Source organism: Setaria viridis, chromosome 3 (genome assembly GCF_005286985.2).
Source record: "Setaria viridis chromosome 3, Setaria_viridis_v4.0, whole genome shotgun sequence".
Taxonomy (NCBI): Eukaryota; Viridiplantae; Streptophyta; class Magnoliopsida; order Poales; family Poaceae; genus Setaria; species Setaria viridis.
In genome coordinates this window covers 2,471,215-2,491,719 of record NC_048265.2, presented here as the reverse complement: position 1 = coordinate 2,491,719, position 20,505 = coordinate 2,471,215, and the positions used below count along the sequence as shown (strand labels likewise).

Sequence of the window (20,505 nt, the reverse complement as noted above, 5' to 3'; positions counted from 1 at the left end):
GAGCACGGCGGAGAGGTTGTACGCGAGGGCCGAGGCCGCGGCGTCGAAGGACAGGCGGCGGAGCTCGGCCGACGCGACGTAGGGGGCGGCGTGGTGTGGCCGGAGGAGCAGCCGCGGGAGGAGGGACGGCGCGAGGACGAGCACCGCCAGGAACACGACCAGGGGCGCGAGGCAAGCGGCAGCCGCGGCTGCCACTGCAGCAGCGCACTGCCGCCGCCGCTGGCTCGCCGGCGACAGCGGCTCCATGGACATGGCTCCAAAGATCGGGAGTGCAGCTGTGCAAGTACAGGATTGTGTCAGTGTGTGAGACCAGAGTTCAGGTTTGTCACCTAGGTAGCTTCACCCTGGAAGCTTTGCTTTGTTCCTTAAAAGAATAGACCCCCCACCATTGCAAAAGGAAAAAGGAAATCAAGCAATGCATAATATTCTTGTTGCAGTAGAGTAAGCTGGTGGAAAGCATGGCGTCTCGATGACTCCATGATTAACACCTTTTGCTTTCACAGATCAATTAGCACCAACATAAAATAGATGATTTGAATTTTGAAAGGAAGGGTTACGGGATATTTTGATCAATTTTTTTTACATGATGGTACCAAGCAAAAGGCGATAGACACGATGAACGGAATCATCAGGAGGGTTCTAGGGCCTCTGACGGCACAAAATCGGCACTAGAGCCTTGCTCCATCTTATGCATTTGCTAAATTTGTTTTAAGCTTCAGATCCAGTTGGACTCCCATGATTGCTGAGGTCGTCATTGAGAGCTCTCCTGGTTGCATCCCACAGCTGAGACTCAATTCCCAGCTTCTTCAGCTCGTGGAGTCCTCTCTCGACTTTGTACAAGATTGCAAAGGAAAAAAAAGAAAAAGAATCAACACTGATTTCATTGACTTCAAATTTAAATTCAAGCTGTGGAGTGCTCTATAAACTTTTATACATGACTGGTGGAAAAAAAATCAATAATGGTTTCATGGTGACTTCAAAATTTGAATTTAGAAAGACATTAGATGGGGAGAACTGTATGTAACTAACATCATCGATCCACTTATAAGAATAAGATAAGAAGATCATGGTTTTATTAGTTCATGTTTCACTAGTGCAAAGAATGAAAATAATCTAGTACCTTCTATGACGTCGGTTGTAGTAACTGGGTGTTTGCTTTGTTCTATCCAAAAATGTAGCCGCTCATCAGCTATATCTTCTTCTATGTCGTGATTTTTGGCCCGCCTCCAATAATAGGTCAACCATGCCTGTAGCGTATTTGTCAATTCTTCGATGCAACATTTACTGGAAGTCAAAACAGGAGGACACTAAACAAGAAGCTTACGAGAAAATAAGAAGCAAAGTTATGAGGTCTTTTCGCATTATGTTTGTTTTACATTTATCTTTATTAACTCAAGCGACTTTGTTAGGCACATAATAGAAACTTGTATGGAATTAGGAGACTGGGTTCTTGATGGTATATTAACTTCAATGATGCTGTCCTTAAACTGATCCCACGGTGTCATTGAGGTCCATATAGACTATAAAAATGCAGATGAGGGCCCCTAAACTTGTGTGATTAGAGAGACTCATCTCTTAGCAAACTGTACCGCATAGACAAACACATGCTTATAGAGACATCTGGACCACAGATGGCAATGCATTTAAGAGTTTAGGGATCTGGAATTCTGAATGACACCATGGAACAGGTTTAGGCTTTAGGGACTGAGTGTGCATTTCACTCTTATTATTTAACAATGGAACACAAAAGAATATTATTGCTGGCCAGCTAAAAAATTTGAACAACATAACATATTGGTGACATATTGTCTTTTACCTGCTTGAAGAGTACATCTTCTCGTTCTTCCGCACTTAACTCTAGGACCAGGAAACATACAGTGAACATAATTAGGAAAGAGAATTGATATATTGCTCTTCAAATGTCATGGATGTAAAAATAAGTAACGAGAAATAACCAACCTAATGACTCGGAAGGGCTCCGACCCTCAGAAGCTTGACCTGTTATTGCAATCTCAATTCTTATGAAAAGGTAAAATCTACTCATCGGACAACATCAAGTCATACCATAGCACTTATTGCTCTTAAGTACAGGTGAATTATGCATGATAATTCTTGGAAATGGCTCTCAAAACCAAAAAAACGAAATTGAAAGGACGTGAACCCAATATTGACCTATACATCTCCAATGCAGTTCGATTTTGACTCAAATATTTTTACTATTGTAACATTTTATGTTTGTATGCCTCTCCATTATCACGTCGCATAACTGCTGAGGAAAGAACTGTAAAAGCCTTTAAAACTCTAATCATGCCCTCTAAACAGCACTCTCTCTTTTGTAAGAAACTCATGCCATAACTCGATCCTTGTTTCTTCAAATCACCCCTAACCAAAAAATCACTTAGAATTAATCTCTTACTCCCCAATAAATCTCTCATTTCAAAAATATACATAAACTTCAAAAATATATTTATCATTCCAATAAATCTATATGTACATTCAAACCGATTCTTCATGCTGCTGGGAATTTGAATGATTCTACATGTATATTCCACAAACAGGCTCATATTAAAAAAGGTCTCTTGAGGTAACTATATAGTTTCTGATACTCTATGAGTTATCAATCGTGAATCCAGTTACAAGAGAAAAGCACTCAACATTTTGCAAGTTATGCTACACACTACATGTGCAAATACTATCATCATCTCATTGAGTCTCTGTAATCTGGTTATTGCAAATAAGAGATTGTTGCTTTTATGCATTCATCTTCATGAATGCAAATAACTAGTTATGGTTATCTATTGGCAGTCCAGGGAAATATTATACATAAAATATTAGTAAGATGAAAGTATAAGAAATGAGTACATTTTGGAAAAGCCACCTGAGAGAGGTTTGATATGTCGATTTTCTGCCAAAGCAAGCATGATTGCATCCTCTACCTTCAAAGGGAATATCACTTTATTATTATGGCACTTTGAATAGAAGCAGAAATATAGTAATGTCATTTTTCTAAGAATATGCAAAAGCTAATTCAATTGCATATATGTTGCATTTACTATATACTCTACAGAGATGCACTAGTTACTCTAGCAGTGACACAACAAAAATTCAAAATATTCTGAACAATTAACTAGAATAGAGCTATTTTGAAAAGTGGCAGTCAATAACTTTCATATTCTAGGAATTTATGTACTTCAATTAATAAACCTGAAGAGGATGAAACATGACCAGGAGCAGAACTTTTGTAGCCTGTATTCATATCTCAGTAAAATTGGTCATGCTGGCATGCTGTTGAAACTTGAAAGTAACATGTAGGTTGACACAAAATTATAATGTTAAGTATTGAGAAGAACCTTGAGCGAAGCTAATTCACGCAGCCCTTTCTCAACTGAAAGCATGCTCTCAATGTTGCCATCACTAGATATATCATTTACATCGGACATTTTACTTCTGCTATCCATCTCAGTGTTATCTGCCACCACATGAATTGTGAGCAAAGAACGGTGCTACTGCTATGTGACTTTAAAAGTAACCCTATTTCATTCAAGATTATTCTAAAGACAGTTAAACTACTAAAATAAGCTCTTCAGATGGGATTTTTTAGCACACATAGCAAAAATAAGCTCCTATCATTTACAAGCTGAAAGGAAACGACGTCATTTACAAGCTGCACTGCACAAAATGTAATGTGGAAATAATCCTATTTTGCAGCCAGAAAACGAGAATAGAGAGTCAGATTTGAGCAACTCTATTAACGTCATTTCCAATTTTTTGGTATGCAGAAATTGGCCGCATTGCTTCATTTCATTACAACCAAGTCACTATGTAAAAAAGAATCCTGCTGACGGTTTTTCAGTTGTTATTTGTCATTTCCTGTGGGTTCAGGGTCTCGGCTCCATGTTTCACAATAAAACAAAAATAGATTTTGAAAGAAATATGACCTGATAAAGTTCCATCTCTTGCTTTCTGCCCAATTGATAGGACCGCTTCAAGTGCGAGTGGGGCAAATGAGGACCAGTATTCTTGTTTTTCTTCAGCAATATCAGAATGTATCCCTAATGGGGAAAAACACCATTAGCCAAAACCAGCCGTTATAACAAATTAAATATTACATACATGGCAATTGTCTGGTTGTTCATGGAAGAAGCACATTTTTTTTCTCAAGGAACATATCAAATTTGAAATTGGCATTAATCTTCTTTGTAGCGGAAATACCACACAAATTTATTATAAAAAACCAAAGAGAGATTACAAGTATTAACTTGATGAAATATCAGATAAGTCTAGTGCTAAACAGAAAATAAGTCAAGCGGTAGCACAAAAATATGAAAGACAAATGGGGTAGATAAGTATGCATCCTAACCCATTAGCTATGGTTTTTTTTAAAAAAAAACTTTTAGCTATGGTTGTGCCAGCTGTTACAAATTACAGTGGTGGTAAGTTTCTGTTTGAAGATTATGTTAATTCATGAAGACATAACATTTGAGACAACAATTAGAATTCAGGAAACAGGGTATACTCCCTCATTGCAAAAGGAGTATAAACAGTGCAAAGTTGATCTTGGTACCAAGTTTAGAACATAACGTCCAGTAGCGGGCCAGCCAACATCTCTTTAGCACCACCTCCTCCTGATTAAGCATTTTCATGAACAATTGTAATGATAAAGCCACAGACAAAAGGTGCTAATATTATTACGTAGTACGCACCATCTCTTCCTGCGACAAGATCATTCTGTTGGCTGTTGCTTGAAGAGATCCCAGTTCTGATTTAGCACTTTTTACTCTTCGAGATACAGATGTAACGGCATTATTAGCAGCCTAGCCAACAGCGTAAATAAAAGTTTATGATTGCAAAACATGATACCAGAAAATTCATTCAGCAACAGATAACCAGATTCAAGGAAAGATCCAATCCACCTTTGCTTCAGACTTAAGGGTTGCAATCTCATCACAGCTCGCACTACTAGACCTTCGTGAAGCAATTCTCATAGCAATCTAAGAGCGAAAAAGGCATCAAGCTCAAACAGACTAGTAAGCAAAAATTGATCACAAAGAGCTTGAGAGTGCACGCGGTAATAATCAAAAGGTAATTAGAACAAAAGCAAACATGTCTCTCTAGTGTTCCTCAAAACTTTGAGCAGGAGAAGCTTTCTATGGAAACATACCTTTCTTTGTTGTAGTGCTGCATCCTTTCTGTGAGCCAAGTTGAAAATATGTTTTAAAATATGAGACAGGCATTGATAATAAATAGTATATTTTAGTAAATAACAAACCTGCTAATCAAAATTGTTTCTGTTTCTACCGCATCACCAATATCAGACGCCTAACATTCAGAAACAAATATTGGTAAATAGAAACATGAAAATAATACAATGAGAGTACCACTACATGCATATACTTTGACACAGAGGGCTTTCAAAGAAGGAAATAAGCTAATGAGGTTTGCAAATCTTGTCTGTTGCTCAATATGAGACAGAATGAAACTGTGTTCTGGTGCTGTTGTGTTAGTAGGCCTACGGAACGGCAACCAAAATCCCTCATTTACAGTTGAAACATCAGTCTTTACTGTTAGTTCACCAGTAGAAGAGTTAAGTTTAAGGAACATAATGTGCGATTTCTTATGTTCCAAGAGTGGCTGACAGGCAAAATATGCTAAAGGAGTTTTTTTTTTCCATAGCCCTTGGAAAGATACCAAACTATAACTATGAAGGTACCACCATTTGGTACCTAACAAGTTATGACTAGTGGTACCTCTGAATGGATGGTAAAGAAACTCATGCCAAAATGATAGTTCTGGGCTTTTGGCCTCTGATCTTTTTTCCTGGGTTATATTTTAAAAAAGAATGACACAGGTATATTGGTGTCAAAAGAATTCCACCTAATGAAATTAATCTGTACTTAGTAAGAGGAGACCCTAGCAAAAATCTTCGTCTATAGTCCAAACGGATTATACTAGCATAGATCCAGCCTTCAAGGTGAAAACTAAAAAAGAGCAGTATGATTCAATCAAGAAGGATGAGAAGCCAAAATTTAATCATCATTTTATCATGGAAAGACCTCTCTCTCCATCTGCATGGATTTGGCATCTCCATCCTCAGACCTTTCCTCTGCAAGGTGAAGCTGGGAAGATGCAAGTAAGATAAAAACGAGGTTGGCTGCTTTCAACATGTTAAAGTACAAAAGTAGAATAGAATCGTGACATCTCACTTTGTCATGCATGCTTTCATTTTCCACTTGAAGCGTGTTAATCTGAAAAGGAGGAACATAAGAGCCACAGTGGCATTCCAGATTAAGCATAAAATCTTTATGTGAATGATTGACAGCTGTTTTGACAGTGTCAATAACAATGGATAGAAAAGGATTGTGTCATGGAGAAGAGAGAACACATATAGCAGGTTAACCTCAATAGTAGTAAAGAGAATGTTATGCAGATGAGCAGATCATAGCATTGAGATTTTATACAAAAAATACATTCAGGAAAGAAATTACCTCGTCATGAAGAGAAGAAGATGTCCGACGACCTCTCATTGAGCTTCCAAGATCAACTGATCTCCTAAGAATGATGTAGCCTGTATTACTTACCCAGCGATCATAGAGAAAGAAGAGCGATCATAGCCTAAATGGTTCTTTTGAAGAAAAAACAAATACTTATCTTAACTAACACTGTTAGAATAGTTCTGAAAGGAATGCCAAAAAAATAACCATGACTAAAGTTTCTAATGATTTTTTTCCCGAGTCAACTGTAATTCAATCAATGAGTGTTATCCAATAATGTGGCATGAAGTTGCAATGGTTTGTGCTGATCATTTTAGACAAAGACTGTCTCAGAAAACCCCTGGTTTGGTTTGGACTCTTCAATAATGGCCTATCCTATTTTAGCATTGCTCAATCGATTTATTTCAAAATAAATTATGTTGGTGCATTTGAATCCACCACCTAATTGCACATATGAACCTTTTGTAAGTTCCAGAAGCAGTGCCTGTAAGCAGAATCATGAACTGTGAAATGTATACCAAAGAATCATGGTAACAGTCCAAGAAAAAGGTTCATGGAAAAATTGCACCAAAATCTGAAATTTAGCAATAAACTACTCCATTAATGTATTTTGCAGTGTCACTAATCACCAAATGAAGAATTAGCACACTACCCCTATCCTTTGATATTTACCACAATTATTCCATAAGGGAAACTATGACACGATACATAGACGGACAGTCCTTGGAAGATAAGTTGTAGCCTCAAAAGCAAACTAGCAACTAAACAGCATGGGAAAACTAATCAACTGCATAGGGCAGGCACTTGGAACACAGACATGCTGAAATACTAAATTGAGTTAGCAGAGCGCTCCCATAATTGGAAAACTCCATACAGGCCTAGAACACTGATGTTCGCTCCAATATGTATTAATGTAATGCACCACGAAATCCTTCACGCATGCGACCCAAAATTAAACACTTGAGAGCAGGACAGCCCATTACCTCTGCTCCCTTCGGTTGGGTATGGGCGAGGGCAACTCTGACCCCGCTCCCGTCCCTGCTCCACTTGTCGCCGGCCGCTTGATCGATGGTATCATGGGGACGGACTTCCCAGCCGTGTAACGGTTCGTCAGCGACGGCGGCCGGCCCACCTGCGTCTGATCCGCAAGGTACCGGCCTATCTAAAATGCACAGAAATTGCACGCCACCACTTAGAGCGCATCACGCAGGTCGTGAAGAACACAGCTTAGCATCGCAAATGGCATGCAGAACAAATGCCAACGGATCGACATGCAATGTGGCACTGAGATGGCATGTAACCGAGGGGTAGCGGTGATGGTTACCGAGGGGGAAGGGGATCGGGTGGAGGTGCGGCGCGGGGTCGAGGAGAGCTCGATGGGCGGCCCGGAGAGCTCGTAGTCGTCGTCGTCGTCGCTCCCGCTGCCGCCGTCCCCGCCCGCACCTCCGCCGCCGCCGCCGCCCATGACCCGCGCGAGGCGCTGAGCGGCGGCGCGCGCGGCGCTGTTGTGCGCGCGGGCGCCGGCGCCGGCGCCGACCCCCGCGCGGCGTCCGGCGGTGGACGCGGCCCCGACGCCGCCGAGCGACCCGGCCCGCGCGTGGCGGTGGACCGGGGACGAGTCCTTCGGGGACCCGCCGGGCGACGTCTGCGCGCTGCTGCCGCCGGCTGGGCTCGCCGGCCGCGCGTAGAGGCCCCGCCGCGACGCGTACCCCAGCCCGCCGCCGCCTGGGCTCGCCGGCCGCGACAAGCGATCCATCGGAGAGGATTGGGGGGGAGCTCGCGATGGGATTCGGTGGGGGAGGAGGAGGAGGAGGGGGAGGTGGTGGGAGAGATGAGCGGGCGGTTCGCTGGTGCGTCCGCTCCGAAGGCGGGGGCGTAACGGTCTCGTCTCCCGAGACTCGAAATGGTTGTGGTCTGGGGGGCAGGGGATCTTCTGCGGCGTGTGTGCGCCTGCGGCCATTTCTGTGTGCGTTTCGAACCTTTGTTTATCTTCTGTTTTTTTTACCCTTCCAATTTGCCTCTCAAAAAGACTCGTCCCTCCCAATAGGTTGCAAGTACTTGTCATGCCTCAACCGAAGTTGGGTTTGCTCTAAAGTTCCGTAGAGGTGTAGAATATGCCCTTTCATTTACTCGTATCTTTTAGAATTCTAGAGTGCTTTCATATGCTCTACTTTCACGCATATGAGTTTCTTTTACCTCATTTTCATGGCATATATATTTACCCCAAGAATGTTAAATACAAAAAAACAAGATCTGCAGTGCATCAAACATTCTCAATGAGGAGTTCTTGCTTCAAGAAAAAACTCCATTCAGGAGGGGATACAAGGGAGAAATTGTGCAGGTCCATTACAATTATCTGAGAGCATGTCAATATGCCAGCATGCGATTATTCTCTTTGAACAATATGAAATTTACAGATGAATTGTACTAATCTACAGTGAGGACTGGCTCCCAGAAATTTACAAAACCTTATGTAGCTCTACAGGTACAGAAACTATCTGCACAAGAAACCACAATTTACACCAACTGGTTCAGAGAACAAAATAGAGTGGTATCTGCCTGAACATTTACAGAAAATTGTCTACGTCTTCTGCTCCTCTAACTCAACTATGATCTGTCTCAGTCACAGTGCCCAGATGAGAATCAGGGTCGCTCGGCTCCACTGGCGATCCGGGCACAAATGGAACGAAACCTCGCCCCCCGAACATTGGGCGCATGAACCGATCGTCAAACTTGCGCCATAGGCGATGGACGGAGCGAGTTGGCGCGGTGAGAATAAACTGCAGGTTGTACTGAGGGGAGGAGATCTGGCCTACATCGAAATCAGACCCCATCATGCTAGTGAGGAGTGGGTCCAGAATTGACTGGCTTGAGAGCAGAGATGACGTGTTCGGGCCAGTCCTTGGTGGGATGAGGAGAGTAAGCAGCGGCTTAGTCAGAAAACCAAAAACCTGAATCAAATGATGGCATACAAATTAGCAAAATGGCACTCTCATTTTTCTCAAGAAAACAAAGTTGTCAATCCATGTCGATGGGCCATTCATCTGATTTGCATAAAGAAACAAGTATAAAAAGTATTGCATGAGGTGTTATTGCACTCATAGTTTCGGCGTCATCTTCTGTCTGGACAATGTGTAACTTATGCACATATATGAAGATAATAATAGTGTTCAAGAAAAAAAAATTTGAAGATAATAATAAGATATAGCAGTCTTACCATTGTGCTGAAGAGAACAACAATGACTGTACTGGTGATCATGATAGCATTAACTCGCACCGCAGTATGACCAGATGCTGTAAACTGCAATGGTTTACAAGGACTAATATAAATCGGAGCCTATAGGTGCTCAAGCGTGGATATGTAAAAATCTGATTGCAGATTCAAAGCACTTTCTAATGATGAGAATTCGGTTCAAAAATCACCTTGTTATAGGCAAGTGCAATTGATACTGCTCCTCTCATTAGACCCGCCCACCAGATGATTACCTAAAGGAAAATACCAGAAAGTTAGCTCCTGGTTTCCAAGGGACGCAAAAATGGCAGAAGCATGAAAAAAGCTCAAGTACTAACTTGTTGCTTGAAGGAGATCTTCGGACGTGCCTCCTTTTTACTTAGGTTGGATAGGAAAGACAAAGGGAACACAAATGCCGCTCTTCCAACCATAACCAAGCCCAATATAATTGCACTTAAAGCAATTGGTTCTTTAGGACTGCATCATAGGAGAAACAAATAAATATTAATTTGGGAGAAAAGGTCATCTTAGAAAAAGCAAGGACAAGACATCCATGGGAGCTGCTGTTGTGGACCTATACTCAGCACTCAACGGCGTCCACTTGCCAAATAACAACTAATAGAAATCTGAAGAATCTGATTCACCGAAGAATTTCCATTTTTAAAAAAAAAAGACTACACATTCCTCTTGCCAACAACAGATCCAGGATAACAAGAACATTTAAGTCAGGACTAACATAACAGCAGCCTAAATGGAAGCAGAGCCAATAGCATCACACATAGTTTGTTCAAGATAACTAGTAACAGTGTGGAAATTTGTAGAGATTCTCTTACTAGTATGTTATGTATGTTGATATATCTAGTCCGTAAAATATCATCATTTAATATCAACAGCAAAAGGTACCTGCTACTAGCTAATTTCCACTTTTCAATGTCCAATGCATCCATCCCAACATAGAGAAAGAGAAAAATTTCTGCAATGAATGATAAAGTTGCAAAAGTATGCCTGCAGCAAGAAGAAGGTAATTCAGTAAGGTAGTGTGTGTGTATATATATTGTTTTTTATATAAAAGGAACCACAATGTTTTCTAGTAAAGCTGACTAGCAGAAAATACATACTTAGTGGTAACCCTAGAGCTTTCTGTCACATTATGCCAAGTGTAATGTGACATTACTATTCCACAGAAGAAGACGGTAAGAATGCCACTCAGGTCCAAAAGCTGAAATATGGAAGAAACGATCAGAAAAATCTTGATATCAGGTTGTTTGCAAAAGGCTGCTGAAAAATAAGAACAAAGGTTGCATATCAACAGAAACTGGCGATTAAAGTTTAAATTAAATATATTATCAATATCATATGATACTCATATACTCTCCTATTTACTAGCAAGAGTTGCTTATCTCTGAACTTCGGAATTCCTTACATTCAGGCACTTACCATTGACAGCATGTATGAAAGGTATGCCATGAGCATCATGATAGAAACTTCTCTATCAGTTGAATGCCTACACATCACCACAAGCATTAACTCGCACTGAGTACCATCACGTTATTTTGTAGTAAAAAGTAAATCACAATAAACCACCCGAAAGAACCATAGAGCTCTGTACAGACCTTGCAAAACAAAGCTTCTTGATAACGTACGCGCTAAGCAACCCAGTCTGCCATGAAAGAATACTGCCAGTCAGTCAAAAGAGGCATGCTCAATTCATCAAGGTAGATTGCTTGGGGTTTCCAATGTAGTGTTACTTTGGCAGTATGAGATTACAATAAGACATCGCAACTCACAAAATTAGCAGGAGACTACTTACAGCTACTCCAAGTATTGTGCTGGTGAAGAACAGATAGAGAAATTTTCCGATGAAATTCAACAGAACAAAAGCATCAAAATGACCCATATCAAGGTTTTCAATTGCATTGAAGAGAACAACAGATGTCGCATCATTAACAACACCTTCACCAAAAACTAGACTATAGAGTAGGGGTGTTTCATCCTGGTTAAGCACCTGAAAGTAAAAAAAAAATGCAATTAAATTGGCTTCCTATCTCATTTTATAAGATAAAGTCGGCATATTGTTCAACAAGAAACCTGTAAGGTGCAAACAGAATCTGTTGCAGAGAAAATAGCACCAATTGCTGCACATATAGGTAAAAAACAAAAAACAAACAAACAAACAAATATCAGCAAATTGGCAATCGCATCCATGGACTAATCAGCGAGTGAAAAGGTCAAGAATATATCCAACCAAGATAATCCCCAAGCTCGAGTGGACCAACATCAAGTTTCTTGAACAATCCAATAGCACCTGGTATGTCCATTAGACAAAAATCTTAGAAACCTGAGCAAGACATCAAAGTTCGAGGGCTACAAGGTTTGTGCACATCATGCTTGAAGATAGTTTCCTGAAGGAAGATGACCTCCACAAATGAATGGGTTTCAGGACTAATTATCATCAATCCATCGTATGGTTGCCAACTATCAACAAGCATAGTTTATTTTAGCATGTATCTAAATTATCTCACTTCATGAATATTTAAAATGTATATGCAAGTGCGCATTTCAGTCTTTTGAATTTAAAGAATTGACTACTTTCAAGTGTCCATTGTCAGGTGCCCTAGTCAGTATGGTTTACAAATAGTGGGCATCCATACAGTACTAGATTCACCTCTTGTAATGGTCTCAGGATACTTATGCTAATTTAAAAGGAGAGCAAATCCCAGAAGACACCAGCCCTACCCTGTAGGATATCTATCTATTTAACACTCCAAGTTGTTGATCCAGGTTCTAAAAGCCTTTTGTTTAGACCTGTTAACTTACTGAAATACTATCCCACATGGTACACTAAATATAACCAAGAAACTGGAAAGTTATTCTCAGCAATGTACACCTAACCCTGCCATAATAGCTGCATAGGAGTTATGGGTTTTCATTGCTAATAAACGAATTTATTTGCTATGTTAGCCTTCAAATATTTTATCTTAAAATCTACAAGATATCATTGACTGCAAAGCAAGGACTGAAGGAAAGTTTCCATCTAAAACACTAAAAAGATTTGGAGTTAAAAAATATATTGTCGTGGTAATTACAAAAGGCCAGTGCTATATAGTTATTTTTTCAAACCTATAACTAATCCTAGTGCCTTCAATCATATTTTCCTCAAAAATGTTGTGTAATTGCTAATTTGAAACATTATGTGTTATGACCATACATGTGAAACAAAAGTAAGTAAGACCTTGCAGATTGCACAGGTGGTTTAGCAACTTACCAAGAGTGATTATTACAAAGGAAATCAGAGTCCCAACAGCACCAAACAAAATAATTGTCATAAAGTTGCGGAAGAATTGTTTCTTCTTTACTTGAAACCTGATAATGTGGAAAAACATTCAAAAAGGTATACTTTGGAGCTTAGACAAACAGTGTGCAAATTAACAATAGAATGTTTTAGCAAGTTCTGCAGATAGTCAAGCTCAGTACTGTTAGCCTAAATTACTGAAATAGCTTACCACATTCAATACAAATGATTAAACAAAGGTGTGCTTACTGATCATTTGAACCATTCTTCACTTATACAAGGGTCCCTATAAGCATCTGATGCAATCATCTAAAGATCCAAAGGAAACTTTGTATTTCAGGAAAATCGATTGTCTATTGGAGTTTATAGCGAAGAATGAAGATAGCGAATTCAGGGTTTCACCATAGTGTAATTATGACATCCGGAGGAAAGAGAGTGTGTTTGAAGTTGGCTATATTTTTTGTGTATTCAGCATTTACCGTTTAACCACTAACATTTCATGGCTTTAGAATCCCAGAATTGCATATTAGTCAAATGATAAATTGATCGGAATCAACCTACCCCAAATTGCTTAGGACTAAAAGGCTTTGTTGTTGTTGATATATATTGACCAGAATCTAAACCATCTGGTTCATAGACAAAAAGACTCGGTTCCAAAAGGAAATCCTAGACCATCATAGTACTTTGCAAACTCACCCAGCATTGAAGATTATCGGCGGAAGCAAATAGATGAAAAAAAGGTCCTCGCTGAACACAAGGATGCGTGAATTTGTCCCATTAGTAGCGAGCAGAATCACACCTCCAGTGAGCAGACCCTACAAGCAACACGGCACAATTTAAGAAAGAAACTCAAACCAGTGCTCACTGAAGCGAAGCCACAAACACCTGGACTGCAAGAGCAGAGCGCCCACCATGACAAGCGCAGTGATGGACTCGTTCACCCATCGGTTCCCTTCCAGCAGGTGCCCGATGACAATGCAGCTGCAGAGCAGCGCAATGAAGATGTTGATCGAAACGATCGCGGTGCGGTCCGAGACCGCGAGGCCGCCGGTTTTGAGGATAGCTCCCAAATCCAGCCCCATGCCGCCACCTCAGCGGATCCACAGCTCCAAGCAACCTGCCAACAGCAACAAAAAGAACAGGGATGTCAGTGACTTGGCAATGTTGAGTTGGATCCTGTGCTTCTCGCCCACCCATACAACGTACGATGCTCATACTTGCAAGGAAGGAACTCAATCATTGCTTGAATAGTGTACTTTTTGATTAACTCTGAACTAGCAAAACACCTCGAGCTTAATTACCAACAAAGAAACCAGCTGAAACTAGATAAGCAGAAGCTTCAAGCTGAGCAGCAACACTATTACCAAATAAAGAAGCCAATTAAGCCACCTTTTAGCAGAGAGCAACTGCGAATCCAACCAATAAATAAACCGGTACCAATTCGAGAACAGAACAAGAACTCAAGAAGCTTTCTACCTCGTCGCTGCTGCAGACTTTCACGAGGCGCCGGCTGGGTCCGGGGATCTGAACCGCGGGGGAGAAGATCTGGACGCCGGTTTCGCGTGGGTTCGGTGGGAGATTCCGCGGGGCGGGGAAGAGGGGGAGGGGGAGTGGTGGAGTCCCGCGCTGGCCATGAGGCTGAAAGCGAGGCGGGTCAATTAACAAAAAGCAATCCACGCCGCCCCGGGCGGGGCTGGGCAGGTCGTCAAGCGCCACGCCACCGCGCGACGAGCGCTGCCGCGGCGCGGAGGGGCGCACGAGGATGACGTGTGGGACCGGTCCTTTCGGGGCCCCGCGTGTCGGTCACCGTAGATGGTCATGAGCCGGGTGCACGGGAGGGGCTCGTGAGAGGCCGACGTGGCCGGTGACCGATGGACGACGTGGGCGCTCGTCTCTTCCGGTGGACGACGTGGGCGCTCGTCTCTTCCGGTGGGGACCACACTGACAGTGCCAGCACGGCGATGGATGAGGCAGCTGACTTGTATGCTGCCCGCTGATGAGAGCGAACAAGCATGGAATGGAAGAAAAAAATTCATGATGGGCTATCATAGCACGGCTCATCATACATGATCATATGTTTTCTATAAATTTTCCACGTTTATTCTTTTTGCTTTCTCGATGTTTTTTGAACTAGTTGTTCATAAAATTATTTTTCCAAAATATTTTTTTCTCATTTTTAAGCCTTTTTTATATTTCTTACATGTGATAAGCTATAAATGGGCTTTGATGGCCCACTAGACCCATTATGCTTTATGTTGGCTCTATTAGGCTCAAATATCTTGTCCTAAAAAAAATGGTTCAAATATCTCACGAGCCATGTCACAACAGCTTTGGCACGTGGTGGCACACCTACACAACCCCATAATAAGACAATTTTGCATTACACTCATTTATTTTTAATTCACCATCCAACGAGATCATGGGTCACAAGATTGTTTACAAACTCTATGAGGTGGTCTAATCCGGGTCCCAACCTATAAGATTATGTTTCAAATCGATTTTCACCCTGAATCAAATTTGGGTGTCTAGTAGTTTGATAGTACTACGCAAAAAAAAATCTTTTTTTTCCAAATAGGGGCATTTAAAAATTTTAGATGCTAATCCGAGGGCCTTGGATTTGAATCCGGTCCCTACTTGATCGCGTACCGCAAAGCAGACGCGCGCCATCTTAAACCCTACCCCTCTCCGCCGCCCGCGCCGCCACCTCCCGCCGTCGAGCGCGCCATGGCCGACCCCGAGCCGGCCGCGCCGCCGATGGTCGATCTCGCCGCCGACCTGGAGCCACCGATCTCCCGCCCTCATATCCGCGACATCCTCGCCGCGGGCGGCGCCCTCGCCGGCCAGCGCGTGGTCGTGGGCGGCTGGGTCAGGACGGGCCGCGAGCAGGGCCACGGCACGTTCGCGTTCCTCCAGGTCACCGACGGGTCGTGCCTCGCCACGCTGCAGGTGATCGTCCAGGCCGCCGTGCACCCGCTCGCGCGGCTCACGGCCGCGGGCACCTCGGTGCTCGTCGAGGGTGAGCTCAGGCGGCCGCCCGAGGAGTCCAAGAAGGCCACGTTGGACATCGAGCTACGTGTGGACAGGGTGATCGAAGTCGGGGAGACCAACCCAGCCACCTACCCGCTGCCTAAGGGCAACATTGCGCTCGACACACTTAGGGACGTCGTCCACCTCCGTCCGCGCACCAACACGGTATAAAGGCCGCTGCCCTTTTTGCGTTTTTTTTTTCAAGAATTCATCTTTCAATTAAGAATTCTCTGATCAGATTATCTTTCACTGTAGAGGTTTCTCGGTTGTGATTCATAACAATTTAGTGTACTTAGGCTCTACCATAGTACCATCAGAATTTCTTGCTTGTGTCATCTGGACGGGAATTTTCTTGGGGATGTAACTGCTAGGTGTTTTTTGGAATTATGAAATGAAAACTCCCCTTTTTGGCTGTAGTTGACTACGGTGATGTGCTTTTTGACTATTTCTGTTGTCCCAGTTCTTATTTTGAGTGAGAAACAGTGCATGAAGGTTTTAGTTCTAATATTTTGCAGATAAGCTCAGTTGCCCGGATAAGGCATCAGCTAGCCTGTGCAACCCACAGATTTTTCGATGAGAATGGTTTTCTGTACGTCCATACACCCATAATAACCTCAAGCGATTGTGAGGGTGCTGGTGAGATGTTCCAAGTCACAACTCTTTTCCACCAGGCTGAGAAACTGGAGAAGGAGCTGAAGGAGAATCCTGCTCCATCCAAAGCAGACATTGAGGCTGCTAAGCTTACTGTCAAAGCGAAAGGTGATGCAGTTGCACAGCTTAAAACAGCAAGAGCTAGCAGCCAAGAGGTATCTGCTGCTGTTTTAGAGCTTACAAGTGCAAAAGAGAATGTTTCAAGACTGGAAGAGAGGTCTAAGCTGAAACCTGGAATCCCGGGCAAGGATGATGGATTGCTTTTGAGAATGACTTCTTTAAGCGTCAAGCTTTTCTGACTGTGTCAGGTCAGCTTCAGGTTGAAACTTATGCTTGTGCAATCAGTAGTGTATATACCTTTGGACCAACGTTCCGGGCAGAGAACTCACATACATCAAGACATCTGGCAGAGTTTTGGATGGTTGAACCAGAAATTGCATTTGCAAACTTGCAGGTGAGCTGCTTCTTGATGACTAACTTTATTACTTTGTGGTTCGCCACCTATCAAATTGGATCATGGGGTTTTGTGTGGACATAACTAATGTTAAACTTGTATAAATTGTGTCACAGGATGATATGAACTGTGCAGAAAAATATGTACAATACCTCTGCCAGTGGTTACTCGATCATTGTGAAGAAGACATAGATTTCATTAGCAAAAAATACGAGAGAAACAGTAGACATAATCAAACTGCAATTGACCGTCTGAAGCTTGTTTCCTCAACGCCTTTTGAACGTATTTCATACACAATGGCTGTGGACATTCTGAAAAATGTGGAAGGACATGAGTTTCAGAACAAGGTTGAATGGGGAATCGATTTAGCATCTGAGCATGAAAGGTATGTGGAAGTTGTCAGTTGATCTTACTGGTCTTCACCTGATTTACCTTCTTTGATTGGTTAACTGTAACTACGTATTCTGTGAAGGTATTTGACTGAGGTGATATATAAGAAGCCAGTTATTGTTTATAACTATCCCAAAGAAATAAAAGCATTTTATATGAGGCTCAATGATGATCAGAAGACTGTTGCTGCTATGGATGTTCTTGCGCCACAGGTATAGATCGAATTGTTGAAATGTCTATGATGCTGTCCATTGTTCACTGAAGTGCCCCACACCATTCTACCCTCAATCAGCATGGATATAAGCAGCTAGATTCATGTCTGCTCTTAGTAGAATATAACTATTTCTTTCTGCCTTTTAGAATTCAAATATCTCTGGATTCTTTTTTCGCCTTTTCACCAATTACAAAGAACTAAAACTGCATATAACTATATTAAGATAACAATATTTACATTTTCTGAAATAGCTGTATGCTTGCAACTAGATGCTGGATATTTTGCTTTGCCTGCTTTGTATTAGTTTGAAAGTGAGCTTTGTGGCCGATGGTTTCTACCTAACCATAAATTATTTTCCTTGGTAGGTTGGTGAATTGACTGGTGGAAGCCAGAGGAGCATCTAGATGTCCTGAAACAGAGGTACCGACTTACTCAATATAATTTTGTTTCTATCAGGATCAATATTAGGTTTCATTTGCTCGTCGGTGGAGGTAGCAAGCAGTTTTGTCCATCATTGGTTCACGAATATTTGCTGAACATTGTCCAATATTTGTTCTACAGAATTTTGGATGCGGGATTGCCCATCACCCCTAACGCGAGCTAGGCCTTGTTTAGTTGCCCAACTTTGGAGATGCAAAATCACTGTTCTAGCACTGTAGCACACTGTAGCGTTTCGTTTGTATTTGTGAATTATTGTCCAAATATTGACTAATTAGGCTCAAAAGATTCGTCTCGCAAAGTACAACAGAGCTGTGCAGTTAGTTTTTGATTTTATCTACATTTACATTTAGTACTCCATACATGTACCGCAAGTTTTATATGATAGGAAATCTTCTTTTTATATAGTGTCAAAGTTGGGAGTGCGGAGGAACTAAACATGTCCCTAGTCTGCTTCACGGCGAGGCGGTGACCTCGACGTGCAGGGTAGAGTGCCCATCACCCCTGACGCGAGCTAGTCTGCTTACGCAAGCAGCGACGTCACAAGTGTAGTAAAAGGCCTCGTTGACCCACGACCAATCCACCACTTCCTCTAGCACCTTCTTCTTCCCCGAGCACCGGCAGGCAGCAGCGAGATCTAGGCAGCAGCCATCGCTCCTCTTCTCCCTCCTGCTCCTGTATAAATAGCAGCAGGCAGGGGCAACCAATTCCATCAACTCGTATCATCGTTGATATCTCTTGCAGCGTTGGGTCTCTGTCACACACACAGGAAGCACAGGAAGCTAAGCTAGCAGTCGCGAGAGAGCGAGCCATGGCGCGGCCCAAGGTGTACGGGTGGGCGATCTCGCCGTTCGTGTCGCGCGCGCTGCTGGCGCTCGAGGAGGCCGGCGTGGACTACGAGCTCGTCCCCATGAGCCGCCCGGACGGCGACCACCGCCGCCCGGAGCACCTCGCCAGAAACGTCCGTACCTTCTGCTTGTCCCCCCAAAACAGCCATCACTTTCTTTCACTCATCAGTCATCGACTGACATGCATCCACTGATGATCTTGTGCTTGCTGCAGCCTTTCGGTCAGGTGCCCGTTCTTGAGGACGGCGACCTCACGCTCTTCGGTAAGCTAACTTACTCGATCGGTGTGTGATATTTCGCTTCGATTTCATCAGAATTTCTCAATCCGGGATGTGGTTGTGCTCGCAGAATCCCGAGCGATCGCAAGGCACGTGTTCCGGAAGCACAAGCCGGAGCTCCTGGGCGCCGGCAGCCTGGAGCAGTCGGCGATGGTGGACGTGTGGCTGGAGGTGGAGGCGCACCAGCTGCACCCGGCGGCGGGCGGCGTCGTGGTCGAGTGCGTCTTTGCGCCGCTCCTCGGCCGCGCGCGCAACCAGGCGGCCATCGACGAGAACCTCGGGAAGCTCAAGAAGGTGCTGGAGGTGTACGAGGCGCGGCTGAGCCAGAGCAGGTACCTCGCCGGCGACTTCCTCAGCGTCGCCGACCTTAGCCACTTCACCATAATGCACTACTTCATGGGCACCGAGTACGCCGCGGTGGTGGAGGCGCTCCCGCACGTCAGGGCGTGGTGGGAGGAGCTCGCGGCCCGGCCGGCGGCCAGGAAGGTGGCCGAGTTCATGCCGCTCGGCGCTGGGCTCGCCAAGAAAGACGAGTGATCGACGAAGTAGTGAACTAGTGATGTGTTGTGCTTAATTTCCTTGATGTGTTGTGCTTAATTTCCTTCGAGTGCACTTTTGAGTTTGTATTCTCGTTACGTTGCTTCCATCTTCACATGAATAAAAATTTCTAGCGTGTACGTCGTGTTTAAAAAAAAATATTCCATCACATTTAATCCAAGTTAGCAAAGGGTATAATAATGGCATGCAGTTCGCTTTATGGCACGCAGTTCGCAGCTGGCCTTGAAATAATCTCAGTGAAGAATCTCATTTCAGGTCTTCTTTAGTTCTCGGAGTGGCAAAGTTTGCATTTTACCATAAATACGCAACTGCAGCATTTCGTTTGTATTTGTGAATTATTGTTCAAACATTGACTAATTAGGCTCAAAAGATTTGTCTCGCAAAGTACAATAAAATTGTGCAATTAGTTTTTGATTTCGTCTACATTTAGTACTCCATGCATGTACCGCAAGTTTGATGTGATGGAGAATCTTCTTTTTTGCATAGTGCCAAAGTTGGGAAAGGGGGAAACTAAATAGGGCCTCAATGTTTTCAAGATAGCCACATTAGCAAGAGTAAATGAAACTATGTTTGAAACTATCATGGCAGTTCGCATCTGACCTTGACGTTAGGCTAATAGTGGAGGATTTTAT

General features: G+C 42.9%; 4 protein-coding genes across 4 annotated transcripts; 2 read left to right on the top strand and 2 right to left on the bottom strand.

Annotated features, from left to right (window-relative positions):
- Positions 1–437: 437 nt before the first annotated feature.
- Positions 438–8,247, bottom strand: LOC117848111 (uncharacterized). Its single transcript, XM_034729429.2, has 17 exons — positions 7,816–8,247; positions 7,475–7,653; positions 6,486–6,549; positions 6,204–6,245; positions 6,054–6,116; positions 5,270–5,319; positions 5,162–5,189; positions 4,914–4,991; positions 4,704–4,814; positions 4,565–4,625; positions 3,939–4,052; positions 3,351–3,469; positions 2,879–2,936; positions 1,960–1,998; positions 1,817–1,857; positions 1,121–1,247; positions 438–830 (listed from the first exon to the last, which is right to left on the bottom strand). The coding sequence occupies exons 1-17, from the start codon at positions 8,245–8,247 to the stop codon at positions 709–711; spliced, it is 1,728 nt and encodes a 575-aa protein (XP_034585320.1). The 3' UTR covers positions 438–708.
- Positions 8,248–8,750: 503 nt separating this feature from the next.
- LOC117849900 (sodium/hydrogen exchanger 1) lies at positions 8,751–14,662 on the bottom strand. Its single transcript, XM_034731634.2, has 15 exons — positions 14,492–14,662; positions 13,927–14,132; positions 13,712–13,830; positions 12,989–13,086; positions 11,969–12,028; positions 11,812–11,858; positions 11,534–11,728; positions 11,337–11,383; positions 11,161–11,227; positions 10,842–10,942; positions 10,627–10,728; positions 10,062–10,200; positions 9,915–9,977; positions 9,709–9,792; positions 8,751–9,442 (listed from the first exon to the last, which is right to left on the bottom strand). The coding sequence occupies exons 2-15, from the start codon at positions 14,095–14,097 to the stop codon at positions 9,095–9,097; spliced, it is 1,641 nt and encodes a 546-aa protein (XP_034587525.1). The 5' UTR covers positions 14,098–14,132; positions 14,492–14,662; the 3' UTR covers positions 8,751–9,094.
- An 891-nt stretch (positions 14,663–15,553) lies between these two features.
- Positions 15,554–17,138, top strand: LOC117847251 (asparagine--tRNA ligase, cytoplasmic 3-like). Its single transcript, XM_072292527.1, has 2 exons — positions 15,554–16,207; positions 16,558–17,138. Exons 1-2 carry the CDS (start codon positions 15,740–15,742, stop codon positions 16,990–16,992), a joined length of 903 nt encoding a protein of 300 aa, XP_072148628.1. The 5' UTR covers positions 15,554–15,739; the 3' UTR covers positions 16,993–17,138.
- Positions 17,139–17,644: 506 nt separating this feature from the next.
- Positions 17,645–19,992, top strand: LOC117847252 (glutathione S-transferase 4). The gene is made up of 5 exons (XM_034728423.2): positions 17,645–17,749; positions 18,117–18,171; positions 18,313–19,150; positions 19,252–19,300; positions 19,386–19,992. Exons 3-5 carry the CDS (start codon positions 19,001–19,003, stop codon positions 19,850–19,852), a joined length of 666 nt encoding a protein of 221 aa, XP_034584314.1. The 5' UTR covers positions 17,645–17,749; positions 18,117–18,171; positions 18,313–19,000; the 3' UTR covers positions 19,853–19,992.
- Positions 19,993–20,505: the final 513 nt, after the last annotated feature.